The 20,126-nt window shown below is 38.1% G+C and overlaps 1 protein-coding gene across 1 annotated transcript in view; it reads right to left on the reverse strand.

Moving 5' to 3' along the window:
• Positions 1–3,953: 3,953 nt before the first annotated feature.
• ADGB (androglobin) overlaps positions 3,954–20,126 on the reverse strand; it is a 106,093-nt gene continuing 89,920 nt past the window's right edge. The window contains exons 30-35 of the mRNA XM_068152396.1: positions 14,081–14,268; positions 12,609–12,764; positions 10,107–10,215; positions 8,117–8,204; positions 6,388–6,571; positions 3,954–4,370 (exon numbers count right to left, since the gene is read on the reverse strand). Of these exons, the coding sequence (XP_068008497.1) occupies positions 4,179–4,370; positions 6,388–6,571; positions 8,117–8,204; positions 10,107–10,215; positions 12,609–12,764; positions 14,081–14,268 (917 nt within the window). The 3' untranslated portion in view covers positions 3,954–4,178. The remainder of the gene's footprint in view (positions 4,371–6,387; positions 6,572–8,116; positions 8,205–10,106; positions 10,216–12,608; positions 12,765–14,080; positions 14,269–20,126) is intronic.

A 20,126-nucleotide genomic window follows, 5' to 3' on the forward strand; every position in this document is an offset into this window, starting at 1 on the left:
ATTTTTTTGTATAGAGTCCTTTCATGAACAAAAATTAGAGGCTGTGTAAATGACAAATTCTATAGGCTTTCTCAGGGATGATTTTCTATTAGAAATGTTAGAAGGCAACCCCTGGTCCCACTCCCCCAAATCCAAACCCTCTTTTCTGTGACTTGAAGCCACCAGATACCTAATAAAGTATGCTCTGCTGCAGCCATTCCTCTATTGCACTTTCAAAGTGATTGTCATTGAAAGATTGAGTAACCATGTCTTGATTCAGAAAAAATTTCCCTATCTATTTTGCTCTGTAAACAGATTCAACCCGTGTTTCAGTCCTTTTCTGAAGCAATTTGCTGAATAAGAAAGCACATAATCTAAAGCTTGTCCTTACACCCCTGCTGAATCTGTCCCTAGATGGCCAAGCCAACTATCAGTAGGAATGATGACTGTCCAAATTTTGGAGCTTTTGTTACAGGAAACTTTAAGAAGATATGAATGCTTGATGCAATATGGCACATTTCTGAAACATGCAACCTGTATAACCAGAATCTGAGCAGTTTCTTGCACTGAATAGAGGCAGTAAATTCCTTTTGTATAAAAGCTGGTTAAATTTCATGAAACTGTGGTGATTAAAAGATGTCTCACTCCTAAAGTGCAAAAGGAAAAAGTGCTAAATCCATGTGAACACACATGTTGGTCTGTAAACCTGAGGCAAGAATCATATCAATTAAACCACAACTTGTTTGACTTGTTTCTTAAAGTGCTAAACATGATGGCTTCTTCTAGTACTGCAAATGGCTGGTTTGGAATACAGCTGTGTTTTGGTTTCATATTTGTTCATTTTCCCCCACTAAGTGAGCTTGTAATATAAAGCACCATGTAAAAAGCTATTGTGCAAAACTCATGTGAAATTTCATCAGTCATCTCTTTCTGAGTCCAGTGTATGACAATCCAGTCAAGGCCGCCTTTTCTCCCAGGCTTCATTCAGAGGCAAGTAGATATTTTGTTCTTTGGGAATTCAGTAAAAATGCTAGTGCTTTCTGAAGGCATTGTGTACACCAAAGTACATGCAGTTAAACAGCAGGACAGTAATTCACTCCCTCAACATATCTACATTGTTGAAATGATAAAGCCAGACATTCACAAACCACATAGCAGATTTTGATGATGCCACATTACTCTTTAAAATAAGGGAATTATGAAACTGAATTGTGTATAGCATCAGAGCTTGATTTGATAATGTAAACCTGAGTACACTGTGTCTGAGTTTAAGTCAGTTTACAGCATGAGGGGATGGGTTGTCATCATGCAGGTTATTAGCTGAATTTTTGACATTTGGATGTCGATTATGCTGGCTTTTGGAACTGGATTCATTTTTACAACAGAATGTCATTATAGTACTTGCAATGGCATAAAGAACAGAACTTCGGCTTGATCCTCCTCTACAGAAGCTCATTAGAGATTCACATGAGAAGACAACCAACATGTGCTATTGCCATGGAAACAAGATGGAATAGTATGAAGCAGTACAGTCCATATTCCAAAATAGAGAGGACAAAGTCAGAACAATTATAGCACAAGATTGACAGGCTTTTTATCTGCAGCCTGTATGGGTCAAAGCAAAACTTAGCTCATGCTCATTGAAATAAAAATTGCCCTTGCAGTTTTAGTACTCTGTTTTTAATTTCTGCTTTTCAAATATGAAAACCCAAGCCAGATAGTTTAATTTATGTTGTATGGGAGGAGGGAGGCCAAATGGAGGCAGAGGCATCACAGCAGGTGTGTAGGTGTGATGATGTACAAATCCAGACATCGCAGAATTGATACAGGAGTGATTCAATTTCAAATCAAGTAGTAAGGTACTGATAGAGCAGAGGTGAGCAAAACCAGCAAAAGTTAAAACATCTGGTATGTCATTAAGGTGCAGATGAAAGGGCAGTTTGAATTGGAATGACTAGTCAGTATCAGCATCCAAAATGCAAAGGGTAACATTTTGTCATGTGTTGAGTTGAATCTGCTGGTGCTATTCAGTACCATGCTGCTGTCATGCCAACTTCAAAATGAAATGCTGGCTGGAGCAAAGTATCATGGGACTTGAAGTTCGGATTGTAACCTGAGAGGCTTCCTGTTCTGATTGCTGCTTCCAGTTTCTGGTTTTTGGGGTGCTGATCTTTTCTGCTGGGTGGGCTGCAGGTGAAGGGTTGAGGGGAGATCACTGGCTTCTGCTGCTGCTTCTGCATTTTGCTGTGCTTTTCAGCAAAATTTTCAGCCCAGGCAGCCAAGAGGGCCGATGGCATCCTAGCCTGCATCAAGAACAGTGTGGCCAGCAGGAGCAGGGAGGTCATTCTGCCCCTGTACACTGCACTGGTTAGGCCACACCTCGAGTACTGTGTCCAGTTCTGGGCCCCTCAGTTTAGGAAGGATGTTGACTTGCTGGAATGAGTCCAGAGAGGGGCAATGAAGTTGGTGAGGGGTTTGGAACACAAGCCCTATGAGGAAAGACTGAGGGAGCTGGGGTTGCTCAGCCTGGAGAGGAGGAGACTCAGGGGTGACCTTATTGCTCTCTACAACTACCTGAAGGGAGGTTGCAGACAGGCGGATGTTGGTCTCTTCTCCCAGGCAGCCAGCACCAGAACAAGAGGACACAGTCTCAGGCTGCGCCAGGGGAGGTTCAGGTTGGATGTTAGGAAGAAGTTCTATACAGAGAGCGTGATTGCTCATTGGAATGGGCTGCCCGGGGAGGTGGTGGAGTCACCATCATTGGAGATGTTCAGGAGGAGACTTGATGGGGTGCTTGGTGCCATGGTTTAGTAGTTTAGGTGGGTTGGATTGGTTGATGGGTTGGATGCGATGATCTTGAAGGTCTTTTCCAACCTGGTTTATTCTATTCTAAATAGGTTAGGTAAGTGTGTATCATATGATCTCATTTCCAGAAAGGCTCTTTATCTCAACCCAGAGGGTTTTTTTGGTTTACTTTCCCTCCCGTCTTGTGTGGAGGCGGGGTGCTTATGAGAGCAATCTATGTTAACCCAGAACACATTTCCTGTGATTGCATTACATGGGTGAGTCTCATAGTTTCTCATGTTGCCTAGATAATGGAATGCCGTTAGACATCCTGGATATAGTTTATGCATACACTGAATAGGCAGTCTAGCTTCTCAAACTTCTGCTTCTCAAACTTCACAGGAGGTTCTTTAAGCCATTTAAAACAGCCCTGCCTGGTCTAGGGGACAGTTTTCACTATTGTACGGGGTTTGACCATTGTCTCTGACTACAGAATGCTAGCTACTGAGTATGACAATGCTGGGTTTTTGTCATTGATGCCATACCAAAAAAATGTAGGAATTCTGTGGTAGTGGAAGCAGCAAGATCTTAGAGAAAATATTTTATCCTTCATGTAGAAAGCCTGTGATTGCCACTTCATTCACACACTGCTTCTGCCTTTTGAGAAACAATTTTAGATTCCAGCTGAAGGCCTAGGAACCAGCAGTCTATTGTAATTGTTTCATAGTTTCAAAACATAGCTTAGGAAAGATAAACAGAGTTTAAGAGGGTTTTGTAGAGTATTCAGCAAACCTTGGAAGGTTGTGCCGTGAAGTTTGCTAATACAGAATTATTTTGATTCCCACAAACATGTAAGAGAGTAACGAAAGGGACAAATACTGCACTACACAGAAAGCTTGTGAGTGTCTTCTGAACCAGCCTTTGGGAAGTCTTCCAGTGCCTGCATAAGAAATGTGTGGTATTCCGCTATTTAATTATTATAAACTCCACTAATTGTCATTCACTTCTAGAGCTTACGTTGCTGCCAAGTTAAATGACTTCAAAACTGATAGGTTATGTTCACTGTTTCAACTCTGGTTCCTGCCTGCCTGTTTCTGTTTTGATTAGAAAAACAGGATGAAAGGCACTGTGATTTTGGGAGAAGAATCTGAATGGAATGTGAATGTTTGATGCAAAATTTTATTCTGGCAAAACATACAAACTTTAATAGTAGTGAGTACTTTTATGAGAAGCAAAATACCAAACATGTTGTTAAAAAGCGGAATGCTAGATCAGTGTTTTCACCAGCATCAGGCAAAGAGATAAAATGTGATACAGCTGACACAAATACCGGAAAGTAACAAAACATTCTTTGGCATCTTTGCATATCAACTTTTTTTTCCAATCTGTTAAATATAATTCAGTACTGCCAGCAGTTACTTTTTTTTCCGTAAACCTTTTCCATCCTTTTTTTTGTGTGCATCTGGGCTTTTCATCTCCTGCTTTGCTTGAAGAGCTGCTTCCTGAGCTGCCAGCTCTTCTTGTTTTCTGCGCTCCTCCTCTAGCAGCTTACTTCTGTATGCTTTGCGAATGCTGAGAATTCTGCTTCGGTTTTCATCTAAGGATGCCTAGCCAAAAACACAAAGCAGTACCCCCCAAGGATATGAATCTTGATTTTATCACAAGCAACCTTTCTCTTATGTACCCACTGTGTGACTGTCTACATACAGGGAGAGCATCTCTCCTTTTCTTTTCTTTGTGTGTTTCTAGTGATTTTCAGAGTAATGCAGCTACAGGCCAAACTTTTCGCCTCAAATTAAAGGAAGTTCATGAAAATGGTTTTTAAACTGCTGGCATAATAAGCTAATTGTGTGAAAGCAGGATAGAGAAACAGAGTAGTTCCCCATCTCAATCTAGTCCCTCTTCAGTTGCTGGCTTGCTTTGTCGCCTTAAACAAGTATCTTAAATTCTAGTTTTCAGAAATGCTGAAATGGTTTAGGAGCTATTTTAAGAGACTAAACTAGCCTAATAACACTGACCATCAATGAGACTTAGGGCAAGTTGGTCTTGGACACTTCTGAAAACATTTTCCTTCAAAGTCTGCTCAGGTAAAACCTGTGCAAGTGCTGATCTGCACAGTATGTGTGTTCTCAGGTAGCTCTCATTTTAAATTTGCACTGTGAAACATTTTTTATGAACATACTTACTAGAAAGTGAGGAACAACTACTCTTAACAAAAATGTGTCCCTCTGATATGTAACATGTTAGTCATCCAGTATCAGCAACATCTGAAAACCTGGGTATTTATTCTTATGTGATACGTTAAGGGTTAAATATTGTATCACAGAGATAGAACTCCTTCTGGAGGGATGGAAAGTCCATCCCAAGGGGGAGACACCAAATAATGTAATGTGTTATTCCCTTCGTTTTCCTGCATATTCTCTATTTAAGAGGCAGACCTTCCGGTCAGAGCTCTTTTGGCTCCTGCTTTCACTTTGGCTGTGTGGGTGGGAGGCTCTGCTGGCAGGAAGCTGTTTTTTGCTGCATAGTGGGGCTTAGTCCATTGGGAGGCCTAGTCCACTGCTGATTCTGGTTTTGTATATATATTCCTTTTACCTTAATACCTTTTGTACTTTGTTTACTTTTGTAAATATAACTGTTATTAACTTCCAATTCTGTGCAAGTGTTTTCCTTTACTCCTTTGGGGTAAATCTACATTCTGTCCAGAGCTGGAAGCTCAAACCAGGACATCTTATTATCATCAGTCAGTCACTGGTAGAGAAATATGGCTCCTTGCAGACTTGTAATTAAGTAATATAAATCAGGCTGTCTAGGAACTTGTTGAAGAGTTGCTATCAAGGGATTTCTGTAAACAGGTTGGCTTGCAGTAAAGTGATTTTACTACTTCTTATCTGGTTTTAAGAGCTCTAGCCGGTTGCTAGTGGTCATTGTATCACCACTGTGCAACAGAACATTTTTTCATATTCACATTCAAGGGTTAAGCCAGTTTTGTTAAGATTTTGGTGCCAATGTGCAATGCATTGGCTGAATTAATCCTAACAATGATCCCTACAATAATGCTACACAATTTACTATTTATAGACATTTTTTTTTAAAAGGATTAATCATTCACATTTTTTGTTTGCTTGCATCATGCATATTCCAGAACAAATATGTTCTCTAACTTAGCTGTAAAACATGCGTTAGGAGCAACTCACCCTCCTATGTAAATTATCTTGTTCTTTATTATGCTCCAGCAAGCCCTATCTAATTCTATAACAAAAACCCTAAATAAAATTAAAAAAAGAGCCCAAGAAGAGATGGTTTATCTAATATGCATCTGGTCATGTATGTCAAAAGCACAATTTATTCTCACTTATAACTGTCCTTTTGTGCTGATCTTCTTAAAACAGTATTTTTGCGGAGCTGTATCAAGAAAGTACCAAGAACATCCCATATGAAGGATGTTGTAGCACAGTTTTTCCCCCTAGAGCCTTTAGTTTTAATATTTGCCCAAGTCAAATTTTAAGATTGTTCACAGTTTATTGGTACTGAATACTAAAGTCTTGAGGATGGTTAAGATATTCATACCAGTGGTGGCTATCACAGTAATTAAGTTACTAGAAGTTTATCTTGTAAACCTACCTGCAGATTCTCATACATTTCAAGTATATTTTGCTTCCACAAACATCTGTCATTTTGTTCTTTTTCCCTTTGTTCCAAAGCCAGCTCTTGAAGTTCCCTAAAGTGGTTGATTTTTTGTGCTTTACGTCTCTCTTGCTGTTGAATGATAGACTCAGTTCTTAGCACAGGATCAGGCATTGTTTTTCTGAAGGAAATACAAAGACTTATTTTTTTTTTTCCCTTTCAAATACAATTTGGGTTGGTATATATTTTGCTTAACCACCTATATGTATGTATTTGGCTTGTATACTTCTGTGTCTCCATTGTATGGTTATGGACCCTTTGGTTCAAGAAGGATAGGGAACTGCTTGGAAGTGTCCAGCACAAAGCCATGAAGATGATTAAGGAAGTGGAACAACTCCCTTATGAGGAAAGGCTAATGGAGCTGGGGCTCTTCAACTTGGAGGAGACTGAGGGGTGACCTCATTCATGTTTGTAAATACACAAAGGGCAAGTGTTGGGAGGTTGGAGCCAGGCTCTTCTCAGTGATGTCAAATGATAGCATAAAGGACAACAGGTACAAGCTGGAGCATAGGAGGTTCCACGTGAATATAAGGAAAAACTTTTTCACTGTGAGTGTGAAAGAACATTGGAACAGGCTGCCCAGAGAGATTGTGGAGTCTCCTTTGCTGGAGATATTAAAAAACCTGCCTGGACATGTTCCTGTGTTACCTTCACTAGGTGATCCTGCTCTGGAAGAGTGGTAGACTATACGATCTTTTGAGGTCCATTTCAACCTCTAATGTCCTGTGATTCTGATAATTATGGATAAGGAGTCGCTTTTCCTCTGCTTATATATTTAACACCAGTGAGAAAGTACATTCCTGAGGCCAGGTCTTCTTAAAAATATTTGTAAAATCATGTTCATCATCGAGCATAAGAAAAACTCCTACATGTCACATTTATTTTTAATTTGTGAGACATTTTTTATATTATAATTCATCATTGAGACAAATTGGGTTTTGGGGGGTTGAGTTCATTTTGGTTGTTTGGGGTTTTTTTGTGGTTTTGTGGTTTGTTTTGTTTTTTTTTTTTTTTTTTTGCCGTTGGCAGCTAAGTGGATAATATATTCTTATAATTTGACTTAATGAATAGTGTAAAAGACAAGGAACAGACAAATTAAATGCTTAAGACTCCAGCCTGTAGAAGGTATTTATGGCCATATTTTCTACTGTTTAATGTTAATCACTTCAATCCAATGCCAGTTTCCTTTTCAACTTAAAACTAAACTTGGAGATCTTTCCAGCAGATTCTAAGATATTTTGAAAATTGATGAGCTGCATAAATGCCAAATTGAAAACAAATAGACTGAAATATGAACTGGGTTCTAGATGCAGCACAGCAAACATACAGGCTCCTGTATACTAGACAGGTTCGTATCAACATACGTAATAAAGAGCAAAGTTCCTTTGACTAAAGAGTATAATTATTTCAGCTATTAACTATTATTAACTGCATTTTAAAATATATAATTTGAATTTGTATGTAGCTTCAGTGAAGCAAAGGATAAAGTCTAAATTCACATTATACTCATAATGTGAATTCATAATAATTATACTGGACCAAATTACACAGAGGAGACAAGTCCATAAAAATGTACTTAATTTACTAATTTCTCTATGTGAAAATCTTTCAGCAGTCTTTCATTTTGGTGTTCAACTGGGACTTAATTGTTTTTACTGAAGTTTACCTCATGTAAGGACTAAGGTCAGTAGGCTCCCATTTTTTTTTCCGAGTTTGTAAGCTTGAGTCAATAGCTGCTTGTGTTGTTTTCTTTCCTGTGGTAGGAGAATATACAACAGAACAGATTAAACTGGTTATGCTAGGAGGTGCCATCTAAAGACTTATATAGAATTTTATTTTGGCTTAGCAGTCCCTGGAGGAGTTCAAGCAGCATGTGGATCTGGTGTTTAGGGACATGGCTTAGTGTTGAGTACTGGGTTGAAGGTTGGGCTGGATGATCTTCGAGGTCTCTTCCAACCAGATATATTCTGTGTGATTCTGTGATTATTACATGATAATATGGGTGGTTGGAGAGTATAGAATATTTCTGCCATTTTATTTCCAACTCTCCTGTCAGAGTCAAAGAGGCTGAAAAAAGAAAAACCACATATGCTAGAGTGAAATTAACATCTGTATTTTAGCTACAATCGTGCTGTAGCATTCTCACAGTACAATGACTTATCTGATATTAAGCACACCCCTGTGCTGAGCTGCACTGTGATTATTCTGACACATCTTTCTTTCAGTTTGCCTGGATACGCTGATAATCTCTGTGAAGTTTGATAAGATTTAACAATGGCTGCAGTAGTTTGTTTCTATAATAACTCTCTTATCACCCTGCTTTCAAAAAGAGAAGTTTCTGAGCATTAAAAAAAAAAGTCTATGTATTTATTGTCTATACAAAGACAAATATACCAGCTGAAAATATATTCTCCAGACCATAAAAAGTATCATTAAAATACTGAGCATTACAGTAATGATGAAGTGCATTATTGTCTGTTGCTGCACTCTGTGGAGCAGAACCATAACAACTTAGAAGTCATGGAGTGTCACCTCTCCAAATATAGTTTAGAACAAAACTCTTAGTAGACAACCATTGATTTTGAAGTTCTTTTGTAATAACTTAGACAAGTTCCTTTGAGTTGCAAAAAGTAACTAATCATAGAATCACAGAATGGTCCAGGCCAGAATGGACTTCCAAAGGTCATCCAGTCTGACCTTCCTGCAGTCAGTAGGGACACGCCCAACTAGACCAGGCTGCCCAGAGCAGCCTGTGTCTGTCTAAGACATAAAGTGAAGATGACTACTGCTTTAAGTTCTGAAACATTCTGAAACAGTTCCAGGAAGATTACTTATATGACTGATAAAATACTATCTTAACAAGTTATGTACTGGCTACAGGTTCTACTTCCATGTACAAGAGCTGTGACCAGGCATTATCACAACCAGACTGGGTATTATACTTTCCTTTGTGTGATGGCCTGATCTCAACATTATTCTCAGGAGAAAAGAAGAAAAAAAGCCTTACAGCCTTACATCAAGTTCATATTTTCATTGCAGTCCAGTAATTGCATGGGAATACAGATAAAGAATCTATAGAAGTTGTAACCGCCAAATAAAATTAGACAATGCTTATGGAAGCTGCCAGGAAGTCGATGCTACTAAGAATGCACTTTTTGACATTTCATTTCCAGAGCACCATCCCTGGACAATTTCCATAAACATTAACACAAACAAAATGCACTTTAAAAGTTTTAGTGTCTTACTTAGAGCTACTTCATCTCTAAGCAGTTTTAAAATGTTTCTACACTAATGATCTCTGGTACCCAATTTGGAATTGAGGGAATAGGTATTTTCCACTGAACTTCCAAAAATTTCAGGTTACTTTAGGATTAGAATTCTTGCACAGAAGCACTGTCTAAAGTGTGTGTGGGGTTAACTTGGCAGCCTCCAAGAGCCATGAGGCTGTATCTGTGTCTGAAAATAGAGCAATGCAACAATTATAACAAAGAGGAGATAAAGAAGATAAGAATTAAGCACGACATTGTGCATTTGCACACCTTTGTCAGGGCTTTTAATCTATTTGCTACCAGTATTTAATGCAGGAGTCTTTTCTAAGGAGCTGAACACAATGAACATGAACTGAAGACATGCTTGACAGAAAGTTACACCCTTACCTCTTTCTTCTGAACTCGGTGTTAAACTGGCAGTGTCAACCCCATCTATGGGCTCCTCTGAATCTCTCACAAGATAGTTATTAATAAACCGCATGCGTTCCTGAAAAGCCTAGAGATCAAAGTTTAAATCCAGGTAAGAAAAATTCTGCTGTATACTTTAAACCCCAAAGAATTTTCAAAAGCAGGAATCTATAAGTTGTCAACAAGACAGTAAATCTTTAAATCCAGTGCATGTAAGATATGATGCCACTTCATAATACTGGTGAGTATATTTCACCAGTTTGATCTATGAAAATATCACTTCTGAACAACAGCCACTGAGGAGAAAAAATGATAAACACAAGAGGACTACATTTCATGTAGTCACATTCAAGCTCCCTCTCCAACAGATTTTAATTTATTTTGTTTCCTGAAGTAATAACCTGTCAACATTAAACATCCCATTTTTAAAGTTACATTTTGGAACCTTTATTGGTTTATTTAACATGTTGTGTAGAGGAAAAACAAATCAGCATTAGTATTTACAGTTGATCTTAGTTAGTTCAGTAAAGAAAGGTAGGCAATGTGCTTTGAATGGGTTCACTCCACTCAATCCCTATTGGGTATATTTAGTGTATATCCCAAATGAGAAAACGATGCTGTCAGTAATGAACACCTGATTGCAGTATGCAGCTCTGCCTGGAGCTGGAATCAGAAAAGGTGCTAGGCTGCCCATCCAATCAGTCCAGAAATATCAAACACTTACACTAAAGACCATCATGCAACTCAATACTGTAAAATCACTGATCTCTGGGCAGTTAAAAATCATCTTTGGATTTAAAAAACCCAACAAAACAGCACTGAAAAACAAAGTTCCCTAATAGCTGAATGTCAACATACATTCAGGTATTGCACCTCCTTAAGGAAATACCACCTCCTTCTATGAGCTCCTATAGCGTGGTGATTCAGTCTTCCTCCTGGGAACTGGGAGCTATGGGTGCAAACCTTTTCAGACTCAGTTGCCTTTGATGACAAAATATCCCCAATTCAGCCTGTCTTTGCAGAAAGTGAGTTTGGTTCACTGGCTTTCTCTTAAGGACTTAGATTGTCAGAATGGATGGAGAAGCCAGAGGTCAATCAGGAGTCAGGCACCTCATTCCCAGAGTTAGAGGGCATGTGGCCTCTGGAAGAGGCAAACATTAGGACAGGGTGATCAGGAAGAAAGGAGCTATTTAGTTTGGATAGCAGACCCCCAATTTAGTGACTTTTTAAATGTGTATTAAATGAAGTTGCTGCAATTCTCTTAACAATAACAGTTTTGGAAAAAATGTCACAAAGGGGCTTTTAAAATGGAACCCCTTACTTGTAACTCAGTTGATTTTCTGATTAAATAAAAATAAGAATAATGGTGATAGAACTAGCTTTCTGAGGAGATTCCACACATCAAAGGGGATTAATTTCCAGGTAATCCTTCTGAGACTGTACTTTCATTTTCAGTCTCAGCATAGCCAATCAAAGCTGCAATGCAGTGTCAGAAAAAAATTTTGAGCTTTGGATACACTGAAGAGAGAAGAGAAAATCTGAAAGTACAGCTGGGAAGACACATGAATGAGGTTAATTTCTGAAAATTCATATAAAGAAGGCAACGTGCTTATGAGCTGGGATTTCTGGCTGAGTATCCTTCAATGGTCAGTGGAGGTGGTGGTGATAAGGGACTGTCAGGTAAGTTTAAAGACTGCATTTTTTTCTTTCATATTTCTTTTTCAGTAATGATCCTTCCCATTCTGAATCAGCAGTGTAAGTTTTTGCTTTGCTAGAAAGAATTTGTATTAGTTTCCCATCTTAACTATATGCTATGTTAAAAGAGCACTGCTACAGCTGACATCTGTATTAGTATTGCTTCTTCAAAACAGTGAATTCATAGGGAGTGGTGTGTACAGGCTCATGGGTAACCTGCAACCCAGAATGAATTTGGGAATCCTGGCTACAGGGGACCGTTTTAGTGATGATATGGTCAGGTGCCAGTTCTTCAAGAGAAACATTTTTGGCATGTTTCTAACAATGTGTTTTTCACTAGAATCCATTCATGCTACACATTCAACTTGTCACAAGTAGCAGCTTTACAGTTATGCAGAGGTAGTGGGCATTTTAAGGCAAAACTCTTCTCTGTTTTGTAAAGTAGAATCTAAAGTTTTGGAAATCTGTGGTCTCAAGTAAATTATCTGTATTCCTGCCCAAAATTCTTGCACATAGAACCATAGCATGGATTGGGTTGGAAAGGCCTAAGGGCCTAGATCATCTAGTTCCAACCTCTCTTGCCATGGTCAGAGACACCTTCCCTTAGATGAAGTTGTCACATAATCACTTCTGATTCTTTCAGCTGTGTAAAATTTCCTGTCTTCCACGTAGTGACAAAGAGGACAAGTATCAAGTCAATTATCTATTGTGGCAACTGCTCTACCATCATAGTAGCTCCTGGAACTTAGAAGAAACATTACTGCAAAGATTGCACTCTAGTATTACCTTGATAGCTCTTCCTGGCTCCTTAGACTCCCATGCTTGTTTCATGGCTTTGATCTCATCTACTCGCTGGGTGTCTTTCTTCACCTCCAGGACATCTGCATCTCTCTGTTCACTTACTACATGTAAAGTCCAGTATGGTTTGTTTGAAGGAGCTTGCTGAAAGTGAAGGATCATAAACATAATGTATTTATTGGTATACACCTACTACCACTATTTAGGATGAAATTATGTTCCTCTATGCTGGCAATTTTCCCAACTGATATATGTTATACATTGATACACTTTGACATGGATTACTACACAAGCAGTGGCTGCAAAAGGAATGGAAAATTACTCTGCAACATCTAGAAACTCTTTGAGGTATTTATGTGCTTCCCCACTCTAATGCAGAATGGTCCACACTCCTAGTTTTTCTGAGAAGTCTATATGAACAAGAGTATCTTGTAATGATATTTCGTGTGACTATCTTTTTACCAAGTTTTCCTTTCCCTTCCCTAGCTTTTTAACTAGAACTCTTAACATATTTACATGCTGGGTTTGTGGGGGTTTTTCATTTGTTTGTTTTTGTGGGGGTTTTGGTTTGTTTTGTGGTTTGGTATGAGGTTTTGGTTTTTTCTTTGTGGTTTATTTTGCTTTGTTTTGTTGCTTGGTTGGAGTTATTTTGGTGTAGAAATAAATCTTGCTCTGTTTTATGAGGCATCATGTTCTTTCCAATTACCCAAACTACTCAATTTCCAAACTACCTAAACCACTTTAACACATGGTTTCTCTAGAGTGATAGAGTACAAGTAGCACCTGAAGGGTAGGAGACTATTCATCTTACTGATGAACAAGATATCGTGCTGCATAAATTCCCATCAAAAAGCAGTACTGTTAAGTTGCTGTCAGTTTCTTCTTTTCCTTCCATTAATATGTTTGCAATCCACAAAAGCCTATTATTCCTTTTAAGGCATACAGGCCCACAGTTAGTAGACTTTTGGTCAACAAAGAACATTCATATTAACTCACCACAGATTAGAAGAATTTGCAAGCAGGCAAGTAGATACCAATTTTTCTGCCACTGCATGTCTGCAAGCTAATGATGTTTGTGACATATGAGACAGGAACTGACTATAATGTAAAGACCTATTTCATCTCCCTGTGAACCCATAAAAGCCACAATAAAGAACTAGTGTAAAATTAATATGGCAAATTTATAGAATTTAATATATCTTCATCAGAGACAGAAACTAGACCAACAAAAGGGACAATCAGTAGTTGCTTTACACATAAACAAAAAAATGGTGACATTCCATCTCTAAATGCAGGATGCATGTCTTTTAACAAGTGTAATTCAATCTTAGGTGACAAGTTAAAAGAGGTGGCAAAGCAGGGCATAGTGGAACACAAGGGATACACCAGTAGTGCTGGTGATACTGACCTACAGACTTTTTTGCACATGCAACAAATCCAATTTTTGTATTTGTTCTCACCCAAGATTCAGCTCGGGATGGAAGAGATAAAAGTGATCCTCTTTCCTTATTGGACTTCTCCCTTTCTGTCTTCTCAGATGCTTTATCTTTTGGTTTTCTGATTGATTTAGGAATACTTGCAAACTTTTGTCCTTCAGAAGAATTGAGTGTTAGGGGAAAGATGTGCTCCTCGTGCTTTTCTCCATGTACTGATGCAGTTATGATGCAAGATGAATTAGATGATACATGACAATCCATAAATGTATTTCCCCATTTAATGTCCAGGGTGGAATAACAGTGCAAAACAACCATGAAGAAAGACAAAGGGAAGTCAGTTACTTAGTTGACATGTTGAAGTACTACACATTTATAAAATCATAGAATCATTAAGGTTGGAAAAGACTTCTAAGTTCAACTGTCAATCCAACTCCCATGCCTACTTAACCGTGTCCCAGAGTGCCATGTCTACATGACTTTTTAACACCTTCAAGGATGGTGACTCCACCACCTTCCTGAGCAACCTGTTCCACTCCTTGATCACTCTTCCAGGAAAGAATTTTTTCCTAATGTCCAATCCAAACCTCTCCTGGCACAACTTGAGGCCATTTCCTCTCATCCTATCACTAATTACTTGAGATAAGAGACCAACCCTCCCCTGCCACTACAACTTCCTTTCTGGATTTGCTGGGGGGCGTGGGGGTGGTGGGAAGAAGTAGTCACAGAATCACAAATTGTTAGAGGCTGTAAGGGACCTCAAAAGATCATCTAGACCAACTCCCTGTGCCAGAACATGATCACCTATACCAGATCACACAGGAACGCATCCAGATGGGTTTTGAATATCTCCAGAAAGGGAGTGACTGATTTACAATCTGATAATAACAACAAGGTACCTTTCATCAATGCTATAATGCTATGATTTTCCAAGTTTTTTCCAGTAAGGACAAATCACTGCATGATTAATGAGATCTGCAATGTCATGACTAATGTTATATGGAAGTTAACATTACATAAAACTGTAAATACTAAATATATTGAAACACTTATCACACACATGACTACACATAGAAATATATATATGCTATGATATGTACATTACATTGTACATTATGCATGTGTTTATGTATAATTTGTATTATTTATAGAATCATAGAATCAGTCAGGGTTGGAAGGGACCACAAGGATCATCTAGTTCCAACACCCCTGCCATGGGCAGGGACACCTCGCACTAGATCAGGCTGGCCAGAGCCTCATCCAGCCTGGTCTTAAACACCTCCAGGTATGGGTCCTCAACCACCTCATATCTCATCATGCTACTTAAATAATGTAGAATGACACTGAAATGCTAAGCTTAAATTTGTTCAGTGCTGCCAATGCATATATTAAAGAATGAAAGCAGTCTCCACAAATATTCAAGACACTAAAGCAGCTCCAGTGGAAACGCAAATGAAAGTTATAACATCATTGCATAAATTATACACATTCCATAAAAATCCATTATCATAACATATTAACACCATAAATCAGGATGGTGTACATGCATTATTCATTGAACTATTAATGTTTTTAAAAGAAATTATTTATTGTTTATACAAACACAACAGAAAAATTCAGTGTCATTAGCTGAATGGTATCAGACAAAGACTTTCTATGTCATGGGATACCACAAGCTTTGTAAGGCTTCTAGAAATAGTTTACAACTCTGACTTTTAATATTTTGATGCTCTGGACTCTAGATATTCCTGGAAAGGGCCATGGCTGCAGTTTAGCACTACAGCATGCATCCCATTCTGACTTTAAGGAAATGTAAGTAGTTTCTCCCTGCCTTTCCAAAGACAAAGACAAGCAATTGCTTGGTATAAGATGTGGTAAGAAGAAAGGGAGATGATACAGAAAATAAAATGCCATTTCAGATCACAGATTATGCTTCAATTACAAACTCAGTGGCAGTTTTTATATGTGTATGGCACCAAGAAAACCTTGGGCATCACATCAATTGACAGTAATAATAACAGCTGTTAGCAGCTCTTAAAGTTATCTTCCCTACCACTTTTCTATTTACTCAGAAATTCATTTAATCTAATACCAGAAGGGACTATAGTGATCATCCAGTCTGATGTCCTGCCTGTGACAAGCTGTCTGAAACATGTCAATTGCGGTGGAGATACATCCACTCTCTTTTTTAGTCAAGAGAGACAGCTAGTCCTGAGTTATAAAATTCAAATTATAGAGAATGTATCTTTTTCATAGGTAAAATACAAAGGAGTCTTTTGAAGTTTTCTTTGAGAAGATATTGTGCTCCCACTGTCTAACATAGGCTCTGAGCACTTAGTAGGATTGATTATCCAGTAGTTGGCAGAAATGACTGTTACTTGCCCCATGACAGACTTCATTAAGAAATTACTTAGAAGTTCAGATGTTGCTTTTCTGTCTCTGACTGGTCCCTCAGAAACATTCCTGACAGATAGCAAGATCAGAAATCTTTCCAGTGTTGGGCTCATCCAGACACTAAAGCTGGAGCAAATATACACTGGGTCAGAAGCAATCACCAATGTGGTTGCAGTAATAGTGTGGAGTTAGAGCATAGCTCAGAGGTCTACAGGTCTTTAAACTCCAGCACAATCACTGACTTATGTTTTTCTCTGAACACTAGGAAAGTGATTAATCACTACAGACAGGCAAGGTGGAAAAGAGAGGAAGAGTGGGAAAACTGAATATGCTCTTGAACATCTAATGAAATACTGCCTTTGGCACAAATCAGCAAATTCTCCTGTAGGAAGATAAAACCTAGGGAAGTGAAAACCTGGGAGAGAAAATATCATGCCTCAAAAAAAATAAATATATATATATATAAAAGGGCATATTGCAAAGCATATTGTCTCTCCTGCCTTTTCAAACCTCCCTCTACTACCTAGGCTGGGCACACTATTCTCTGATCAACTCTGATGGCCTTCTCTCAGCAAGAACTAATACTCTTGAGTTAAGGCAATATATAAAATACAGACTTGCAGTCAGCATTCAGTGCTAACTGATGATTCACCTTTGATTGTGACAGTTGCACAATACAACTTTTGATCTTACTACAACAACAGTAAAACCAAAGAAGCCGCAAAGGGCAGTATCTGAAAATCACATATACAAAGTGAATTTTAAAATTATTTTGTTTGCAGAGTCAAACAACTTAAAATGGTATTAGCAGTTGCAAGATTGCCTGCTAATTTTCCCCCATTTACAGAAGAATTGTAACTGCGTTGCTTGGTTGTGTTTTTTTTTTTCATTGAAGTCTTGCCCCAGTAGCAGTTCCCTATAGGGAGGGGGCAGGGAATGAGAAACAAAGATAAAAGAATGAAGACTATATAAATAATAAACTATCTGGCAGTTTCTAATTTCCACGTACTTGTGTCTTCCTGGTTCATGACTTTTTAAATGTTGTGGGGTTTTTTGTGCAACATGCTCTTTAATAAACCATATTACGAGTCTTCGTATGGAATAAATATGACTAAAGATTAGCATCACAGTATCACATTAAATAAGTTTTGCTAACATAGTTCTTTCCACAATTACTGCTAAACCACAGTATTAATGATTTTGAAGAAAGAAAGAACAAAAATCAACAAATACAAAATACACAATTATCATAGCATCTGTGTGCCAGAGAACTTGCTTTCACCAAAAGTGGTTTCAATAAATAATTATAATATTGGTGAATATTTATATTATAATAGTATAGTTCTTCATTTAAAGGGAGACTAGTTTAAAAACTCCCATAAATGCTGAAATATTCTTTGTCATGATAAATTAGCTTTGATACAAAACTAACTCCAGATGGCACTGTTGTCTTGTATGAAAAAGTGATACTTAAAACGGTGAAATGTGTTGCAGGAATTTTCCACCTAGCTTACTGCAGCTTTCTTAAAAATCACATGGTGAGAGCATGCCTTTTTGGTTACACAGCAACACTGCTATTATATGAATTGTGTGTTTGACAACTGTTGGTGGCAGCTTTAGATGGTAAAGCACAGCTTTTGATGGTAAAGCGCAGCTTTGGATGGTAAAGCACAGCTTTCAAACTGCCTTAAAGGTAGTTTACAATCAGAGACAAATTCAAAGATTAAATATTTGTTTTTTCTCCAAAAACCTGTTAAAAGCACTCCAGATAAATATTGTGGTTTTGTGGTTAACAGAGGTACATAAAATAAATGCTAACCTGTAAATACAGTAAATGGTGGTGTTTAAACTTTATGATGCACTGTTTTAAACTCTGTTGTTGGCCTAGGCAATCTGTTGGTATCATTAAACAGAAACATCCAGTTAATATAAATTGTGAAATGGATTTGGGTTACTTTGAAAGGTAGCCATTGTGAGTGGACAGAGATCACAACATCTAAAAAGAACTCTAAAAGAAAAGTGCTTGTTATCACTGACTTTGGCTTGTGTCTGGTTAACGGCAAATGAACCAAGGCATCAGTTAGCACAGAGAAGTGAGGCTGTGATCCAGAGTACTGCTGCCTTGAACTAAATATGAGAATACTCGTGACAGTAATAACAGCTGAGAACTAGCAAAGAAATTTAGAGATTAATTGACCTTCTTTGACATGGTGATGGCTGTATGAAAGGATACATACCAGTAGCATGACTGGCATGTTAAGTGCAAGTCCTTACTGTTTAGCTGATTCACAAGGTTGAGACAATGTAATAGGATATCTACTGTAAGAAGCAATCACTAAAGGAAAAACAAGGACAATAAATGGAGTCATCTAATAAGAAAAGGTGTTTTTGCCAAGAATATAACAAATTAAAAGCAGGTGAAATCACCCCTAAAAAAGCTGTATACAGGCCTGTAAGGCTACGTGAAAGCTCCTCAAGTATTACTAAAACTGACTAGGGACTACAGTAAATCAACAGGATAAATCTTCATAAAGTTTTGTAATGCTAGCTGAAGGAAAGACTGCAAAAACCTCAAATCTTACACTCATCTTGAAAAGAAGAGAAGAAATAGTATATGTCAGAAATTACTGCTGATGAATCTAACTCTTGTTCAAGGTAACAGGAATTTAAAGAAAAATGTGACTAGGCATTTAAAAAGAAATATGCAGCCAGAGTAAGAAGTGACAAATACCTCATAAATAAAGATCAAATCTTCCTAAGAAAATTTAAGGATATGAGCAGGTTTATACATATAAGGAAGGAACTTTAATGTTAATGATACAAGAAATTTACTGAATGGAGGAAAGTATTATTTTAGGTTTTCCATGAATCTAGGGGTGACAACACAGAGGAATCAGCTCTGTGTGTGTGTAATAGCCTGCACCAACAGTTTGAGTAAGGCTGCAGCCTCAGGATCTCATATGGGATCCAGGGGGCAGCCACTGGGCAGACTAGGTGTCTAAAATCAGTTTCTGGAAGAATATATGTGTGCAGTCTCTATAGCAGCCTTCCATTCTGTTCAGCCAGGGAGGAAAGCAGGATGAGGCCTTGCTAATGGCAGGACCTGGTGACATGGATTGGCAGCAGTCTCACCTCTCTGTGCTGTTGGATCCAGCATGATAAACTTTCACCTAACATTCTATGACATCCCCAGTGGTAAAAGGAGAAGAAACTATGGACATTTATCTAATTTCTAGAATACTGAGTGCTTTTAATATGTGTGTGTGGTTTTTTGTTTATTAATTTTTAGAATAGAATAGAATAGAGTAGAGTAGAGTAGAGTAGAGTAGAGTAGAGTAGAATAGAATAGAATAGAATAGAATAGAATAGAATAGAATAGAATAGAATAGAATAGAGTAGAGTAGAGTAGAGTAGAGTAGAGTAGAGTAGAGTAGAGTAGAGTAGAGTAGACCAGATCAGGTTGGAAGAGACCTTCAAGATCATCGCATCCAACCCATCATCCAACACTACCTAATCAACTAAACCATGCAACCAAGCATTTTTCCCCCCGTCCATTAATAAGGAATGCTAAAATAATCTGATAAAAAATTAAAAGCCTCTGTAAATTCTCTGTCCCCTTCCTGTCTTGAGCCTGTTCATGGGACTTTTCCTAGTCTTGCCTCCTACCTAAATTTTTCTC

The sequence above is a fragment of the Melanerpes formicivorus genome, unplaced genomic scaffold, assembly GCF_026170545.1.
Source record: "Melanerpes formicivorus ecotype bairdi unplaced genomic scaffold, bMelFor1.0.p_v2 SCAF_2, whole genome shotgun sequence".
Lineage (NCBI taxonomy): Eukaryota > Metazoa > Chordata > Aves > Piciformes > Picidae > Melanerpes > Melanerpes formicivorus.